The sequence below is a fragment of the Podarcis pityusensis genome (assembly GCF_964106645.2).
Source record: "Podarcis pityusensis genome assembly, chromosome: 6".
Lineage (NCBI taxonomy): Eukaryota > Metazoa > Chordata > Lepidosauria > Squamata > Lacertidae > Podarcis > Podarcis pityusensis.
Window position 1 is genome coordinate 47,086,439 of NC_138030.1, and position 18,366 is coordinate 47,104,804.

General features: G+C 45.5%; 2 protein-coding genes across 2 annotated transcripts; one reads left to right on the forward strand and one right to left on the reverse strand.

The window, feature by feature from the left end:
• Positions 1-4,847, forward strand: CLPS (colipase). The gene is made up of 4 exons (XM_081010501.1): positions 1-492; positions 2,687-2,809; positions 3,845-3,967; positions 4,593-4,847. The coding sequence occupies exons 2-4, from the start codon at positions 2,726-2,728 to the stop codon at positions 4,737-4,739; spliced, it is 354 nt and encodes a 117-aa protein (XP_080866627.1). The 5' UTR covers positions 1-492; positions 2,687-2,725; the 3' UTR covers positions 4,740-4,847.
• A 1,953-nt stretch (positions 4,848-6,800) lies between these two features.
• On the reverse strand, positions 6,801-17,647 carry LOC308479694 (armadillo repeat-containing protein 12-like). Its single transcript, XM_081010485.1, has 6 exons — positions 17,439-17,647; positions 15,751-15,908; positions 14,178-14,312; positions 10,687-10,860; positions 9,607-9,678; positions 6,801-7,594 (listed from the first exon to the last, which is right to left on the reverse strand). The coding sequence occupies exons 1-6, from the start codon at positions 17,578-17,580 to the stop codon at positions 6,953-6,955; spliced, it is 1,323 nt and encodes a 440-aa protein (XP_080866611.1). The 5' UTR covers positions 17,581-17,647; the 3' UTR covers positions 6,801-6,952.
• Between the last annotated feature and the right edge of the window lie 719 nt (positions 17,648-18,366).

Sequence of the window (18,366 nt, forward strand, 5' to 3'; positions counted from 1 at the left end):
CAGCACCACGGACAGCGGCCGGCAGAGAAAGCCAAGGGAAGAGAAGGGAATGGAAGGCGACTAGAGCGAGGGGGAAGGAGGCAGGCTGCAACAGCTGCGCACAGCACGAATATACACTAAATTGGACGAGGCGGGGATACAATCCGATCCGGGTGTAGGACGGGGACGAATGGCAATTTTGAACATCTGTTTATGCCTTTGGCATCCAAGTGGGGACAGTGGTTTTCCAGGCTTTCATCAGCCACGTCCTCCAGGACTAACTGAAGCTTAGTAGGGTTTTATCAATGAATTGTTCATTATTTTCATGATTGACCCATTATAATTCTGACTCCCTCAGAGACCAAGTGCTCATACCTGATGTAATGCAAAAGAATGCTAGCTGCTCTCTATTCGCTATATAAAATATATTCATTGCAGTAGCCCCTGAATCACAACACTTCATATTTTGTGGCTTGAGGAGGTGTTCTGCAAGGATGGAGACAACTTTCCAAGGTAGCTACATTTTTGCGTTTTTCAAGGTCTTTGGAATATTCAAGGGAAATGTAGCTTGAAGCTTACGGTTAAAAGATGTTTTTATGAAAAAAATCACAGCATTAGTTTAGCTTCTAATGCACTTTGTGTGTTAGACAGCTAAAACTCCAGAATGTTCTCATTCTGCCATCTAGGTGAGTTTGTTTTCAGCAACTTTGCAGTGGCATGGATAATACAACTTTGGGCTGAGCAAGGAACAGGGTGAAGCAACCATAAAACCATATCTTCATTCCATCTTCATTCCAAGGTTTGGAAGGGCTAGAAGCAAAACAGAAAATGCCACCCCTTCACCACTGAGCACCCACAGCACTCCCACCCACCTGCTCCTCCTCCATTGCACACCTGCAGCCAGGCACCCACCTACCTACGAACCAGCTGCCACCTGTTGTTGGGGGGGGGTTAAGCACACAGAAGAGGGGGGGAGATCAGCAAGCACAGGCCATGCTTCACGGAGGCTGGATCTGCCTTCCCTCCCATCTTTCAAGAGCCTGTCACCCCAAGGAAACTGCCTCATATCACCTCATGGATCGGCCAACCCTGGAAGTAACCCACAGTTTCATCCAGAATGATCCCACCCAAACTCATAACTATATATTATGTGTACCTTGTCCAATTCTCCTGTTCCTCCTCCCATGTGCCCCTGCACCTCCCCCAATCTGCTCTACAGAGTTGGGGGGAACCCAAAGCAGAGCTGGGGTGTGAAGTACAAGGGGCATACAGGGGAGGGTGGAAGAGGAAGTACAGTTGAACAACGGGAAGCTTTCCTGCTTGAATTGCCCCTCTTAAAAATCAAATTGCCCCTCTGTGGGGCATGTGCCCCACATTGGGACCCACAAGTCTAAACTGAAACTTACTTAACTGCTGAGAGCATTCAAAAAATCATCTCCCTGAACACCTGAGCCTGGCCTTGCAATCCAAAAAGTCCACACCTGTGCCCTGAGAAAGTTCCAGCAGGCTGTACCTGTTACTGGACTCAAGGTGATTTCATATCTCAAGCTGTCTGAATAATAGCTCTGGGAAAGAGCAAGCCTTTCACACCTGCCTGCTGTTCCTTATGTTGGCAGTCCTGCTAGATATTCAAGAAGACGAAAGGGCCATGAAATGAGTAACAGTGAGCAATAAGCTTTTCTGCTGTTTTTACCCAGTGGCAAGTTATCCTTTCCTCTGGCAGTATAAGTCTTCTATGAAAGGTAAGAAGTGAGGACCTGCCCTGCCAGATTCATGCCTGGTGTGATTATATCTGCTATATCCAAACATCTGGACACATGCTCCAGTTCTTTATGAGAGTGTAAACATGCAGGAATAGGCAGAATACAGTGATCAAACCTACAACCTTGGCATTATCAGCACCATGTTCTAACCCAGTGGTTTTCAACCAGTGTTTCATGGTACCCTGGGGTGCCTTGAATGATGGTCAGGAGTGCCATGGACAACACTGGCCCTGGCCCTCTTTCCTTCCTTCCCTCCCTCCTCTGATGCCCTCTCTCATCTATGCTTCCCAAAGGCTTGCACAGCTGATTGTTGCAGCAGCCATGGCTACAAGCTCCTCAGGCGAATGATGCCTCTGGCAGGGGGTGCTGTTGCTCGAGTAAGTAAGCAAGTGGGAAAGGGAGCCCAGCCAGCCACCAGCCCTTACTGTTGGGAATGGAGAGACAAGTTCCAGGCCCCTGAGGGGCAGTGTGAGGAGGCACCTCTCTTTGGGGTGAGGCGGGGGGAGAGAGCTCAGAGACCAGGGGCAGCAGTAGCAGCTGCCCAGAGGACTCCCAAGGAGAGGTGGCTGAGGGAACATTCCACAATGGAGGGAGTTCCAAAAAGGGCGAGGGGCTGCCAGCTCTGCAGGCAAGGGGTGACATAACTGGGCTCCTGAGCCCCACAGGGGTGCTGCAGAAAGAATGTAGTTGGTCAAGGGAGCCATGGACTCAGAAAGGTTGGAAACCTCTGTTCTAACCAACAGAGCTATCGAGGCTGACTGCACATGATACTCTCCCGTGGCCTTGGGTGATTTTGACTGGCTTGTTTGTTTTTTCTTTATTTTTAACCCAGACAGCATTTTTCCATTACATGTACTCATATCTTTTGCAAGAAGGCACCCATGTGACTTTGAGGGTAGGCTTTATAAATCTGCAGCATGCCATGTTCTGGATTCTTGTCCTAGGTGCACCAGATCAAACCTTTGGCTTACTGCTAAGAAGCAATGAAGAGCCCTTGGGTTTTGTTGCTGCTGACACTTGCCTTGGCAGAGGCCTTTTCTAGCCAAAGAGGACTCATCTTGAATCTGGTAAGAGGTTGCTGGGTACTCTTGCTGTACCCTTTCCAGAAGCATCCCTGATGCGAGGGATTTGCCATGTTGTCTGGCTCTTGGGATTCTCTCTAGTATTGAAATTGCTACCCAGTCATGTAATAGGGAAAGACTTTTACAGGGAGTTCTTCAGACACTTTGTTTGATTTATGCATATGATCCATTTCAGGATTCATTTCAGAAATGCTTTAGTTGCCCCAGTTCACTTTAGGAATAGGAGTATCAAACAAACACTTTGAGCATTAGGGTACTCTAGGATATCAGCATAAAAACCAGGGCACACAAGGTACCTTCCTGCCTATATGGGAAGTTTCTTTTGTGAGGTTGAGGGATGATGACAATACAGTATCTCTAGTGGCACCTTGGAAAGGACATGAGTGTGGCAGAATCAACTTTATGTTACTTAAATATAAGGTCCATAAGATTCCATGAAATCCTCTATTCAGGGAATATAGACCTGTGAGAGCTGGGTTTGGCTTCCAGCTTTCGTATCACTCCCTTAGTTGGCTGGCTTTGTTCTCTGCTATGCTTTGGGAATGGATGGTGGTTCATCTGGCCTTCATCTTCATGCTAAAGATAAAAGATAAAGGACTCCTGGACGGTTAAGTCCAGTTAAAGGCGCCTATGGGGTTGCGGCATTCATCTCGCTTTCAGGTCAAGGAAGCCGGCGTTTGTCCACAGACAGCTTTCTGGGTCATATGGCCAGCATGACTAAATTGCTTCTGGCACAACAGAACACTGTAACAAGTGCCAGAGTGCATGAAAACGCCATTTACCTTCTCACCACAGCAGTACCTATTTATCTACTTGCACTGGTATGTTTTCGAAGTGCCAGGTTGGCAGAAGCTGGGACAGAACAACGGGAGCTCACTCAGTCATGGGGATTTGAACTGCCAACCTTCTGATTGGCAAGCCCAGGAGACTCAGTGGTTTAGACTACAGCACCACCTGCGTCCATCTTCATGGACATTTATCCTGTTGCTCACCCCTTATCTAATCATGGTTACCTTATAGGAGAATGGAGAGCTATGTCTCAACAGTCTCCAATGCAAAAATGGATGTTGTCACAGAGGGAGTGGCCTAAGCCTGGCTCGTTGTGCAGACAAAGCAGCTGAGTTTCAGGAGTGCTCTCGGTGGGTAAGTGGCATTTCCTATTCCTTAGGAATGACTGGTGTTTCTTCTGGCCTTCATCTTCTTTGTTGGTGGCTTAAAGATGTCAGTGGAGATTCAGAAGAATGTCAGACAAGAAAGAAGAAACCAGCGGAGAGATGAATAGAGAGAAGTATTATGATCATAATGATGGGCTGGGAAGATTAAGCTAAGCAGCAGAACCAAGGATAGAGGGAATGAGTGTAAATGAAGGATGAAGCAAAAGAAGAGAGCCAGGGAAGGTAATTACAACTGTGAACCTGAGAGATACTTAGGAAAGTGAAGGAGGATGTAGTGGTATTGAATGAAGTAATGAATTTTGGAGATGGTGAGAAGTTGAAAAGATTTGTGTGAGAGAGCGAACATGAGAAGAAGCAGAATTGAATTAGATTTAATTTTTTTTAAGTCTTCTGGAAGAACCCATCACTCACTTTAAAGCAGCCTCATATATGTGGCAAATATTCTGAAGTTGGTATCAAATACAGTGAAAAGTGAGGAGTGCAGGATGATGTCCAAGCTTGGTCAGTTTAGCAGAATGGAGAAGATATTGTATACGTAGCTTTTCCTCTAGTCAAGTTGTGAATTCTGATCTACATCTTTGTATCTCTTGCAGCACCTTACTGGGATATACTACAGGTGTCCCTGTGAAAATGGATTAAGCTGTGAGGCTGACAGGACAATTATCGGGACTATCACCAACACCGACTATGGCATTTGTGAGGACCCAGCAAGAAAATTAAAAGTTGAGGAAAAACATTAAAGATGCACTTGCTCCCCTGTTCTCCTCTGTGATTATTATTCCTCAATGTAATTCCTACCTCTGTACATATGTTGCAGTTTAATTGGCCACATGGTCCTTTCTGATGCCTCAGTGGAAGAAAGCAGCTGACACATGGGCACAGCACTCTGCATAAGGAACTCGTCAGCAGAGTGAAGGAACGTAGTGAGCAGGTGCATGTGCATAGGACTCAGAGAGCAGAAACCAACATTTACAATATGAACACACACTCCTGTTCTCCTTCACACATCCATGCAGCAGTTATCATTGTCCAAAATAATTCCAGTGTCTGCACATATCTCACAAGTTTCTAAACTAATCCACACACCACCACAATTTGTTTAAATGGATACCCCAAATATACCCCTCATCCAACCTGCTAAAAGCCCTTATCTAACACAGATCAGACATGCTTTCTCAAAACATCCATATACATCAGTTCAGCACAGCATATTCATATCCATACTCTCAAACCTCTTTTGTCCATTCACATGAACCACACCATTTCGTTGAAAATAATTTTATTACTTAGTATACCCTTTAGATTGCATTCTTTGGTCTAGACCATGTACCCACTTTTAACCCAAATATGCATTTGAGGGACCATTTCTTAATCTTTTACCATATACTTGCATGGTGGTAATGCTCCTGTTGCAACCAACCTTGTACCAGGCCACAATCTACTAGAAGATGAACCAAACCGATTTAGAAGCAACAACACTTTCAGCTACAAGCTTATTGGGGCCTATAAAGAAATTGTATTACACAGAGGGCCATCATTTAGCTGAACCAACATTAAAGATTTTTGTGGCCAAGATTGTGTCTCACCTTTTATGTGGTGCACCTATCTGGGGTTACCATTGCAGGGAGGAACTTGATGTATTTCAAAATAAATTCCTGCATGTGATGTGATGTTGGCACTGCCACACAGTACACCTGGAGCACTACTAAGGACTGAATTGGGTCTTCCCTCTATAAAGGCTTGTATACACAAATCCATGATTTTGTACTGGGGGGAAATATCATTGCAGCCAGAGCAACACATAACCCAAACTTGTTTTTCAGATTTGCAGAAAAGGGAAGGCTGGCTAAAATCTTGTAGAGGTCTGATGCAGAGTTATTCAATCTCCCCAGCAGTAATACTGTCAGATGCTCCTGAGCACAAGATATGAGATATTGTGTTTGGCAAAGATGGAAAAAAGACCTTGAATATACAAAAAATTGTAAATCCGCCACTTGGTACAGTAAAATTAAAAGAGACCACAAAAGGGCTATGTACTTGCGAGAATTAACTCAACCCCCACCCCCCCGGTAAGACATGCTTTCACCCAGCTCAGTTTTCAGACAATGCCTACTGAATTTCTGGCTGGGAGATATACTAACAAATATGTAAAAGAGAGCCTTTGTATATGTGGATCATATATATATTGAGGATCTAGTACATTATATTTTATTTTGCCTATTGTATGATTGACCCAGAGCTAAGTTTATCTCCCCTTTTCAGATCGCCTTAGAAGGTCAACCAGATGATTTGAAAATTAAATGGTTGTTGGCAGAGGTTGATAAGTGCTATAGGCTGCACAGTTTGCATTAGTGGCAAGAAAGATAAGGGCAAACTTTCTGGATAGTGCAAGTGCCAAAACCCAGAGATGCTGACCAGAAGGAACATTGCTAAATTTTGAACATTGTAGATTTGTTCCGGTCTGGCGCATGCAATGTCTTTCCTTGTGTAGTTGTGTGGTTTGTGCTCATACTGTATTGTGATGACCATTGGTTATAAACAATAAAAGCTACTGACTATCTACTGGTTTCTCAGTAACACACCAGATCTTTCTCTCCAGGCAACTTTCCCCATTATTTTGGCACGGTCTTAATGTTTCTAACCTAACTCTAGAGACACCCCTTCAGAGACCACCATGAGTGCAGGCTGGCAGACATTAGGATGGACCTGATTTTCTGAGCACTCTGAACCTTGAACTGGAGCAGCAAAGTTCAGCAGACCATACATTGATAGTAATGAGCAAATGATCAGTACACTCCAGATTCTAATGCACATAGAAGCTTTGTTAGGTAGAAGGTAGGATCCTGAATGCTTACATGCCCGGACCTTTTCCTTACATAGGGAGAGACAAATGGTGATGTCATCTCTTCTCCAACTCTTTTATCATTCGCTCTTTCGTCTAGAAATGGGCCCTTTAAACACTGTTGTCACTCTCACCCGAATAGCAAGCTGGAGGAATATTGAAGCTGTTGACTCTTTGGTCCTGAATAATGTGGCTGCTGATGGTCTCAAGGGGGTGGAAGCTGTGGTCAGCTCTTGGAAGGGGATAGAAGCTGTGTCCAGTCTCATCAGTGCCTTGGAGGGTGTGGAAGCTACGCCCACTGTTGTCATGGGTGCTGTCAAAGGAGACGTTGGTGCCGGTGGGCTCAGAGGAGACGTTGTTGGGACCGAGAGTGTGGCTGCTCAGGTCAGAGGGGTTGGAGACTTGGCTAATCCTCGTTGATTCCAGGGGGTGGACACTGATGTTGGCCCCAAAGGGGAGGGCACTGACCACCTTGCTCTCTTCCCTGTTGAGCCGGAGGCTGAGGATGACCTTGCAGGCCTGAGCCTGCACCTCCTCCTCGGGGTGGATGATGAGAGCAAGCAGGCGGTCGGAGAGGCGGGAGTTGTTGCCAAAGATGGTTTCGTGAAGGGAGTTGTCGCTGTACTGCCACTGCATCGACTGGTACTGCGGGGACAGGCGCCCTTCGCTGAGGCGCTCCACAAAGACTAACATCTCATAGAGCAGGTTCCCTGGCAGGGATGGTTGGAAGAGGCTCAGGAACTCGGCGGGTGTCTTGGGGAGAAACACCACAAGTGGCTTTAGTCAATGTCTCATCTTCCTTCCCCTCATTCCTCCTCATCCCCATGATGATGATAATAATAATTTTATTATTTACACCCCGCCCATCTGGCTGTGTTGCACAGCCACTCTGGGCAGCTTCCAACACATATAAAAACATAATAAAATGTAAAACATTATAAACTTCCCAATACAGGGCTGCCTTCAGATGTCTTCTAAAAGTCAGATAGCTGTTTATTTCCTTGACATCTGATGGGAGGGCATTTCACAGGGTGGGCACCACCGCCGAGAAGGCCCTCTGCCTGGTTCCCTGCAACCTCACATCTCGCAGTGAGGGAACCTCCAGGAGGCCCTCAGAGCTGGACCTCAGTGTCCAGGCTGAACGATGGGGGTGGATGGCATACAGGGCCCTGATCCATGCATGTGGATCTGTGAATAAGAAGTTAATGACAATAGTAACCCTCACTCTCAACCTCTGTCACTGGGGATGCTGTAGGAAATGGAGCAGCTGCAACCAGCAGGATGCCATTATTTCCTTTGTCCACCAAGAAGTTCTGATATTTTTACATGCACCAGAACACAGAGTCCTGAGCATGGTGCAGCTCCCTACACTCCTGTGGCAACAGAGAAACTTTCGTGCCAGTGGGGGCAGGTGTGAGCGATGGTAAAAGAGTGAGCCACCAGACTAAAAGCCTGAACTTGGTTCCAAGACCTCCTGGGTTTCTGCTCCAGAGCTGGACCCTAATTTAGGGGATGCGTGGTCATATGTTCTACTCTACAGAGGACAAGCCTCTGGTTAAAGGTCTATCCAATCCAAGTCTAGTTTAAAGACAAAGAACCGTATGATGGGAGAGCAGGAAGTTCCCTTAAATTCTTAGCACATGGACCACAGACTGAGCATGAGCACAGGTCACCAAGTTCAGTCTTCCCCACTATGGTGACATGTATTGTGTTTCCATTTAAATTACTGTAACCATTTTAAAATTTGCACCTATACATATAAATTAGCATTTGCTGAATTTATGCAAAACCTGTCATCTTGTTCTTTTTCGTTGGTGATACATTTCCTCCTTTTGGTTAATGCATAAGAAACCAGCCTGTTGACAGAGTTCCCATCTGCCGTGTGATGAGGCTGCATCCTTCAGTCACCTGGGCAGGCTAAATGAGCCTAGCTGGAGCTTCCAGGAACTCCTGCCATGTCCTGTTTCCTCCTTAGGCCAGAGGAGCCATGCTTTCAGCTTTCCAGCACTTCTTAAACCTCTCAGCTAAGTCTCCCTATGAGAGGCTAAGGATTTAAAAGAAGAAGATGTGGCCTATTTCTCCACCATGGGAATCTGTGTATGTGCATGCTCAGCACATACACAAGAGTCCATGCAAAACTGAATAATGTCAAAAGGGTCTCGTACGGCAGCCAGATTGTTTGGAGCATGCAAAAGGTCTGGTGGCCATAGCACCAGTCTCACATGGGCGCCGCCCACTGTACAAGGAATAATTCTGAGAAAATGAATTACCTATTGCCTGTTAGAAGATTGACATTTCTAATATCAATATTCAACAATGAAAGGGTGTGGCTGCTTCCAGGCAGAGCAGAAATTGGGTGGGCTAGGGTGTTCGCCTTCAAAGGATGTGATTCTGGCTCCTGTTCAGATGCTGGCTCTTGTACATTGGAATGCAAAGTGGCTTCAAATGAGCCAGCATTGATTCCCTAGTTGCAGTCCCTGGGCAACATGTATTCTCATGCCTATGTCTGAATGAATTCTTATAACTAGAACAGCCATCCCAGGGCTTTTTTTCAGCCAGAACTCTCCAGATCTTAGTTCTGGCACCTCTCAGGTGGGCGCCATTGCCATTCTAAGAGAACAAAAGAGGTGTTCATGGTGAGTTCTGGAGCCTCTTTTTCTAGAAAAAAACACTGACCTTTCCCAACCTCTGTCCTTCTGATATTCTTTATCCCCCACCCCAATACAAAGCTTTCTCACGCTGGCAGGCACAAGGGCAGTCCTTACCCGACAATTCATGATGTCATGCAGCAGGTCTTCCTTCTGGGCCAGCGTGCTAAGAAGCTTGAGAACCTGCACCTGAACAAACAAGTGAGAATGTCAGGGTGTGTGGATACTGGTGGGTACTAGACCCCCTTTGCAAGCAAAGTAGTAATTATAATAAAAAATATTAATGCTTTCTAGTTGGGCAGTGGGGTTGGGGGCAAACTGCAGCAAAGAGATGAGCCACGCTGAGCAAGGAAGATGACATTTGCTCCTTTCAGCTGAAGGGAGCAACCTTCCAGGCTACATCATGATCTTCAACAGATTTGGGTTTCTGAGCAAGAATAAAAAATGAGGCTGTAAGTTCAGAGTTGAGAATAGATTGATCTTTCCCTCCTTGGATGATCAGGTAGCCTGGACTTACTGGAGGACTCGGGTAACACAAACCCTAGAGAAAGCATACTGAAATATTTCAGACAAAAATATGAATGTGCCAAGTCACTTTATAGACTGAACCAGACCACTGGTTTATCCAGTGCTTTCTACTTGAGCTGGCAACTACTCTCCAAAGCCACACTGATAATTTGATCAAAGGTCAGGGTATAGATCCTGTTTCTCACTCTACTTCTGATGTTCAGGCTGTGAGTGCCATCAATTATGTAGCAAATAAAGAACCATTCAGGAACAAGAGGGAGGTATCAGCAGTCTTGGGTGTGTGTGGCAGAAGTCCCCATAGTTTGCAGAAATTCAAAAATAATACACAGAAAAACATCCTGAGGGAAGGGGCCCACAAAACTCCCAGTGAGGACTGTACATACTCAATGGCCATAGAACAAGCAGGCTGCCAGTGGGTGAGTGGAACCCAGAGTGCAGGGAGACTGAAATGGAATGTAGTGACTGGAACTCCAAGCAGGGGCACTCTAGGCTGCAACATTTTGTTGCAGACCCCACATGTAATAAATAAAAGGTTCATTTAGCAAAGAGGTGAAATATTAGTCATCAGCATTTCCTCCTAGGAACTACTAGAGCTGTTCTACTTCCCAACTCCAGGCTAACGCTGTACCTGAGGAGGAAGAGAAGGTACCTGCCTGTGATTTTTTGTACCTTGGCCATAGTGTTTGCCATGAGAAGGATTTCCAGGAAGTTCGGCAGCATCCCTCTCAGGAGAGTGTGGGTGTTGTCTGGAATATTCAACCCGTTCAGCAGCCTCAACCCAGCAACCTGAAGGGTGGGGTCCCAGGAGCCAGTCACCAGCTCAACAATCTTGGGAACGTATTCCTGCATCAGAAAGCAGACCAGCATTTTAATTTAAAGACTCGCACTCTGCCCTTCAGCAGTATTGCAGGCAGTTAGGCCCCCACCCCACAGATGGCAACGAGTGCTTCAAAAGGTGATGTCTTTGCCGCAGCACTTCAGGCCTCTGGCTCATTCTGTTGAGAGGGCTCCTAGAGGCACCACCGCCTCCTAGCAATCCAGGGTGAAGTGTAAATAGTCCTTTTATGGCTATGATGAATATCTGGATGATATCAGGGTATCATCCAGACCAGACCTCACCCCCTGTACCTGTTTTTCAGCTTCTGCTCAGAACTGTGGGAAGGAGCAGATAAAGAGTGACTTACAATGCCCACAGCATGTATTTGCTTTCGCCACTGATTATCATAGAATCATACTTGGAAGGGATCCTGAGGGTCATCTAACAGCCCAACCCACTGCAATGCAGGAATATGCAGCTTCCCCTTACCTGGATCGAACCTGCTACCTTGGCATTATCAGCATCACCCTCTAACCAACTGAATCATCAGTCATCACAGCTCGTCCTATATTTTTAGTATTCGAGGTCAAGGGCTGTTGCCTTCTGGGAGATGTGAGCCTCAAGAGCTCCTCACTTCTTGGTACATGTTGCACATTTCGGTGCAAATGTTGTAGGTACTGGCAGAGATGCTTTGTGAGTCTTGTGGGGGGGGGGTTGAACTAAATAAAATTAATTATGTATTTTTATGCATTTATTTATTTTTGTTTTATTTTGAGTACATTTCTATTCCACCTTTCCTCTGAGGAGCCATAGGTTCTCCCCTTTCAGTTTATCCTCACAACAGCCCTGTGAGGTTGGTTAAGCTGAGAGATAGGGTCTGGCCCAGGGTCACCCAGTGAGCTTCCTGGCTGAGTGGGGATTACCAGGTCCCAAGCAACCTATGTATGTCTACCCGGAAGTAAGGTCCACTGAATTTAGGGGGCTTACTCCCAAGTTAGTGCGTCTAGCATTGCAACTTTAGTTTCCAGTCATTATGGTCCACCACAGTTAATGTTTCACTCCACCCGCTTTCATTCCCTTCCTTCCTCACGCTCTGCCAGCCTAGTCCTTGCGAAATGTTTCACATTCTGCAAGAAATTAAACACTACAGGCAGAACGGATTACGCAAAAGAAGTCAAAATGCTCCAAATCCCCATAATTTGTTTTTAACAAAGCCTTTTGCTTCCCCTGGCCCAGAATTCGGGTTTCAGTTATGGCTGCAGCTGAGGACAACCTCAGCCCGTTGCAACGACTCTGCCCATTCAAAATGAAATTTTAAAATGTGAATGAAGACAAGGACGAAACACAAAGCAGTGTCTTATGTTCAGTGGGTAAGGTGTCCTCTGGTGGTGATGGGTGGAATTGCTCTTTTTTAAGTGCCCTTGTAGTTCTAACATGCACGGGACAAAAACAGTGCTCCGTCGGGGCTCAAGATGCCAAACATTGGTGAGACTAATCCAGTTTTGATTCACTAAAAATCATGGGTGAGATTCAGCTAAGTTTTACTCAGGTTAGACCCACTGATATGAGCATGACAAAGTCCGTTCATTTCAACAGGTTTATTCTGAGTAAAAACTAAATTGCATACCAGCCAATCATTGGGTTCACGGAAGCAGAAAGAGAGCACAGTTGTCTGTGCAGCCTAACATCATGTCAGCTGCTACAATCCAAAGTTCCATGCAAACATAGGGACAGAGGCGGATTAGGGGAGCACAACCAGTTCGCCTGCAGGAGGCGCTGCAACAATGACAAACAATGGGTGGGTGCCAAATTTTGGTGTTGCACAAGGCACCACTGAGATTGTAAAGCCCAAAGTCCACCACTGATAGGGAATTCAAGAAAGCTGCTTTATACTGAGTCAGACCCACTGACCCATCTAGCTCAATAATGTCTACACTGACTGGCAACAGCTCTCCAGTGTTTCAGACAGGGAGTGTCTTCCAGTCTGACTTTGGGTCCTCTGGGATTGAACCTGGGACCTTCTGCCTGCAAGGCAGGTGCTCTGCTGCTGAGCTATGGTCTTTCCCCCATTGGGGGCTGAGGAAGAATTGACTAATTTCATGTACTTCCTGTGGGCAACTCCAAATGAAACATGATAAGGGAGAGTTTGGATCCATGAACAGGAACCCTCTTTTTTCATGTAAAAAGCAGCTGTGGAGGGTATTAAGATTTTGATTGGGGCTGCAGTGCTGGGGGTCGAGGGTTTAACCCTTTCCCTGTGCCGTTATCCTAATATATACAGTAAGTCCCTTCCATGCAAAGGCAAAGCTATTTTGCCATCAGAGGCAGTGGCGGCCACCAACTTAATTGCCTTTAGAAGAGCATTGGACAAATCTGCAGAGGATAAGGTTATCAATGGCTAGTATCCATGAGAGCTAGGCACTGCCTCCACATTGGGAGGCAGTGATGCTTCTGAATACCAGTTGCTGGAAACCAAAAAAGGGGAGAATTCTTGTGCTCAGGTCCTGCTTGAGGGTTTGCCACAGGCATCTGGTCGGCCACTGTGAGAACAGGATGCTGGACCAGATGGGTCAGTTTCCTGAGCCAGCAGGACTATTCTTATACTCCTATGTTTCTGCCTTACAGAGACAGGGCACTGAACCTTCTCGCTCCCAGTCTTTGTTTATTTTATTTCTTATAGGTAAAGGTAAAGGTAAAGGGACCCCTGACCATTAGGTCCAGTTGTGGCCGACTCTGGGGTAGCAGCGCTCATCTCGCTTTATTGGCCAAGGGAGCCGGCGTACAGTTTCCGGGTCATGTGGCCAGCATGACTATGCCACTTCTGGCGAACCAGAGCAGTGCACGGAAACGCCGTTTACCTTCCCACCGGAGTGGTACCTATTTATCTACTTGCACTTTGACATGCTTTCGAACTGCTAGGTTGGCAGGAGCAGGGACTGAGCAACGGGAACTCACCCCATCGCGGGGATTTGAACCACCGACCTTCTGATCGGCAAGTCCTAGGCTCTGTGGTTTAACCCACAGCGCCACCCACATCTCTTTCTTATAGGTATTTCCCTTAAAAATCTGAAAGGCAGCTTACAAAAAGAATTTTAAAACAGTAAAATAAAAATAGGCAAAACATATGAACAATCGACATAAAATCAGCAGCAGAAATGAAACAGACCAAATTAATATTAAAAGTATGCTGAGGAAGAAAGGCATATGGAGGGCATGACAGTTGAGAAAACCTTAAAAGCTGTTTTCCTGCATTGTTAATAGATGAAGCCTTCTAGAAATGATCTAGGGTAAGAACTTCAGATGCACTAGAGGTTTTTTTTGCACAGTTTCCCTAAGTGGTTACCTGGATTTTGATTTTGAACCTCCAGACAACAGTGAAAGCTTTGAGGGCATGCAGTGCCTCCGTTTTGACGGCTTTGTCTCCGTCATCCAGGAATAATGCCACCAATCTAATGTCATCATTGGTGCAAGCATTTGCCTAGAAAGCAAGAAGCAGATTATCAGATGTGAATATGCCTGAACTGAGGCCACCTGAATTAGAGTGCTCCGCACATTTCATGTTCACACAACACCTTGTTGCCAAGATGCTGAACCTGATGGTTCAGTCTAGGTGGTGGTGTAACTGGCAAGAGATGTAATGAATTTTCATCAGCACTTAATCCCGGGCTAGATTTCACAATGGGATTTCAGATATTGTGGCACTTATGACTTAACCCAAGTGTTTACCAGCCCAGCCCACTTTCTGAATCTTAAGAGTCAAAATGGAAGAAACAGCTATTCCACTGGGACATGGAATTTAATCAAGGGCTGATACCTCTGACTAGCAACACCAATGCATTGGCAAGCATACATTTGAAACTAGACAGGGAGAAAAGCCAGTGGGGAGGGCAATTTGAAGCAGGTCAGTAGCAGGGGAAGAAAAGGGTTAAGTGCTCCCCCCTCAGTTGCTATTATCTACTCCTGGAGTGTCATTGGAGCTATAATATGCACACTGTTGCTTAGCATGTAACTTTCCTAGAGAAAGGTAGAAGGAACAAGTGGTCGCTGCAAAGGACTCTTATGTGCTCAGAAGTTATACTCTGGTTTCCCATTGGTCCCAGGAATATTCCTATTTTGCTATGGGTACTGTAGTTATTCCCTATGTACCCGGAGTTAAACATGTATTAAGGGGACAATGTGCCTTTTGGGGCCAGCATTATGTTTTGGAGAATCTCAACCAGTTTTGATTCATTAAAAATAATGCACTGAAGGTGCACTGAAGCAGAAACAGGGTGTTGTTGTTGTTTTTAAATGCCCCCAATCAGCTGCCCAGTTTGAGCTCCACACATGCACAGAGCTCCTCTTGCGGGCCAAGGGTTCCATAGGCATAGTGGGCTCAATAGTGTTCCATAGTCCACAATGGGGAAGCTGCATTTGCTCTTGCAAGGCTCAAGCTACCTTGCTGTTGATTTTTTAAAAACAAACAAACAAAAACCACAGAATTAATATTAGCTAATATTAGGGGTGGGACCTCGCCAAATGGTGAGCCCTGTCAGCCTACCTGCAGGCTTTCTGAATCTACAAAGCTATGCTGAACCAAATAGGATTTCCATAGCAGAGCAAGCATCAAACAGTCGGGGGGGTTAACTCTAAAATACTTCCCCAACCAGAGAATGATACTCTCAAGTAGGGCCAGTTCAGCTATAGATTCCCAGCCTTCACAGTCTGTGTCTTGTATGCAGCTTTCAGCTTCTGCTGAAACTCCTGCCTAGTTTTTCTCAGTGCAAGGCGGCACCTTAATGTTTGGCTTGAAAGATACTGGGGATGAAGCCACATTGATCACTAGAGGAATATGATAATGCTGAACAGGAGCCAACTGCACTAATCAGGCTTGATATTGCGTGTTGCATCTGTGCCCTGCAACTTTTGACTTTCACCTCTGATTCCTTCAGATAGATACACTGAGTGATGGTATGAAGTGTTGTCCTCTTGGAGTTGTCATCTAAGTTTGGGCTGAGAGACAGCAGGAGTCTCCTGAGCTCTCCAGGAACATTTGCTCTTGCAGATGGAGCTGGATAATACTCAACGGCTAGATCTAGAAGCAATAATCCAGAGGTGAATTAGGACAACTTACGGACATTTTTGATCCAGAACTTCCTGCATTTCTGCATCAGTGCAACAGAAGTGGCAGGAAGCTTCTGTGGACATTTCAATAAAGCATGGCTGGGGGACCTGTGGCCTTCCAGATGTCGTTAGACTGCAAACTCCATCATCCCTAACCATTATTATAAAAATTTGATAAATCACCACCGTCATCATCACCCCCAACCATTAGCCGTTCTGGCTGGAGTTGCTAGGAGTTGGGAGTCCAACAACATCTCAAGGGGCATTGGATTATCCAGTTGGCATGGGGGTTCTCTGTGCTGATACCACCAGTCCTGCAATCTGCATAGAGCAGGCTGTTTCACAAAGCTCATGTGTGTTGCCTCAAGCAGCTGTTCTGAAGAAACCTAGATGTGTATGGGTGCCAGAGTTACTTTCTGTTGGTAGCTACCTAACTTGGAGAAACACTTCATGAATCTGAAATAGTGGACTGCAGTGCATTGAAACCTATGCCATGGTAGATTTATTAGTTTGAGGGGCCACATATTTTTTTTTCTACCCCCTTCTGCAGCACACTAACATGATTACCTGTCAGGAAATAGAGTTACAGAAAGACAAAAATGTGCCATCATTAACCGCACAACTGGAGTGAAGAGTCAACGATGAAGGGAATGTATGATTAGTTCCTGGACAATGACGGGTTGGGACTTCAGTACCGTCTGTATTTACCTGCCCAAACCCAAACCCTAAGGTAATCTACAAACATCCTTCTCTGTGTGCCCTTTCAATCTGAAGTTTGGAGGGGGGCCACTAGAGGTAGTGCCCCCAGACACTAGAATGCTCTCCCGGGGGCCTAGGATATGTTCTCCCTAGGGAAGCATGCCTGGTGCCCACATTGCTGTCTCTTTGGTGTCTGGCTAACATTTTCCTCGCCCAGACCTGGGTTTATAAGATTTAGTTTTGAGCCCCAGCTATCCAATTGGTGGTTCTAATGTAGATATGTGATGGTTGTTTTAGTTATGTGTTGTATATAGTATTTTACTGTGCTGAATACTTTTTTCTTTTCTTTTTTACACTGGGGACTCAGCTATACAGCTGCAAATAAAACATTTTAAATGTGTTGTAAAGTGCAATATACAACTGTGACACTAGATGGCAACAGTGAGCTATGCCAAATTCAATTTATTTTTCAAAACCTTTTTTAAAAAAGCATTTTCACAGCTTTTTTTAAAATGTGTGTGTAGATTCCACCAGGATCTCTCTTAAACTTATTGCTGTTTTATTTTAGTATGGTTTTATCATTATGTTTTATTCTCTTCTTTTTTTATCTGCATGGCACATTGATAATTTGTTTTATTAGGTATCTCATAAACAGAATGAATGTGCTGGATGGATGGATGGATGGATGGATGGATGATGTGCTATATGGCCATGACCCTTCTGGAACAACAACAAACAACAACAACAACAAACATGTGGTGTGAGAATGCGTCATCATCTCCCTATATCCCATTTGACTCACTGGCAAAATTCATTTGATCCGGGTTGTAGGGGGGACTTCTGAACATTGATAGGAGAGTCTTGGACACCAGATAGATGGCTGTAGCTCCTGTAGCTGCAGTTAACACATTTTTTTTAGTTACCAGATCGTAGTATTTCTTCATCCTGCCTTGAGCTTACTAGGGAATTCTGGCCACCAGCAACCCACCAGCACAACCACCTATGGAAATACTTGACTGCTCATTACATGGTTTGTGATGTCACCTGAGTCCACCATAACAACTGTGGCACATCATCATCACAGGATATGAGAGGTAAGACTTCTGAGTCCTCCCTCCCCGCTTGCTGATGTTATCAAAACATTGTGAGAAGTTGACAGACTACTTCTCAATGTAATCTCAAACAGTAAAATACAGGAAGGGATTATAGTTCTGTGGAAGAGCAAGTGCTTTGCATGCCAAAATCCCCCAATTTAATCCCTGGTATTTCATCTTAGAAGAATCAGCTACTACAAAGAATTTGGTGCCTTCCAGCTGTTATTGGATTATAACTCCCATCATCCCTAACCATTGGCCATGTTGGCTAGAGCTGATGGGAGCTGGAATCCAACCACATCTGGAAGGCCACAGGTTCCCCATCCCTGAGGTGGGAAGTCAAAGACTTCTGCTTGAGACCCTGGAGGGCAACTGCCAGTCAGAACAGATAACAGTGAGCTACAGAGACAAACACATTGACTTGGTTCCAGGCAACTTCCTAATACAGGTCCTAATTTAGGGGGGGGGGGCCTCTTTTTTATACTCTGAAAAGGCAACAGAGATGCCTGGAAAGTGCACATCTGTTTCATCGGACCTTCTTAGGTTCATCCATCTATCTCCTTCTAACAACATAACTACCTAGAGCAGAGGTCAGCCTAGGGGCCACATTTCCTCATATGCAACTTTCTGGAGGCC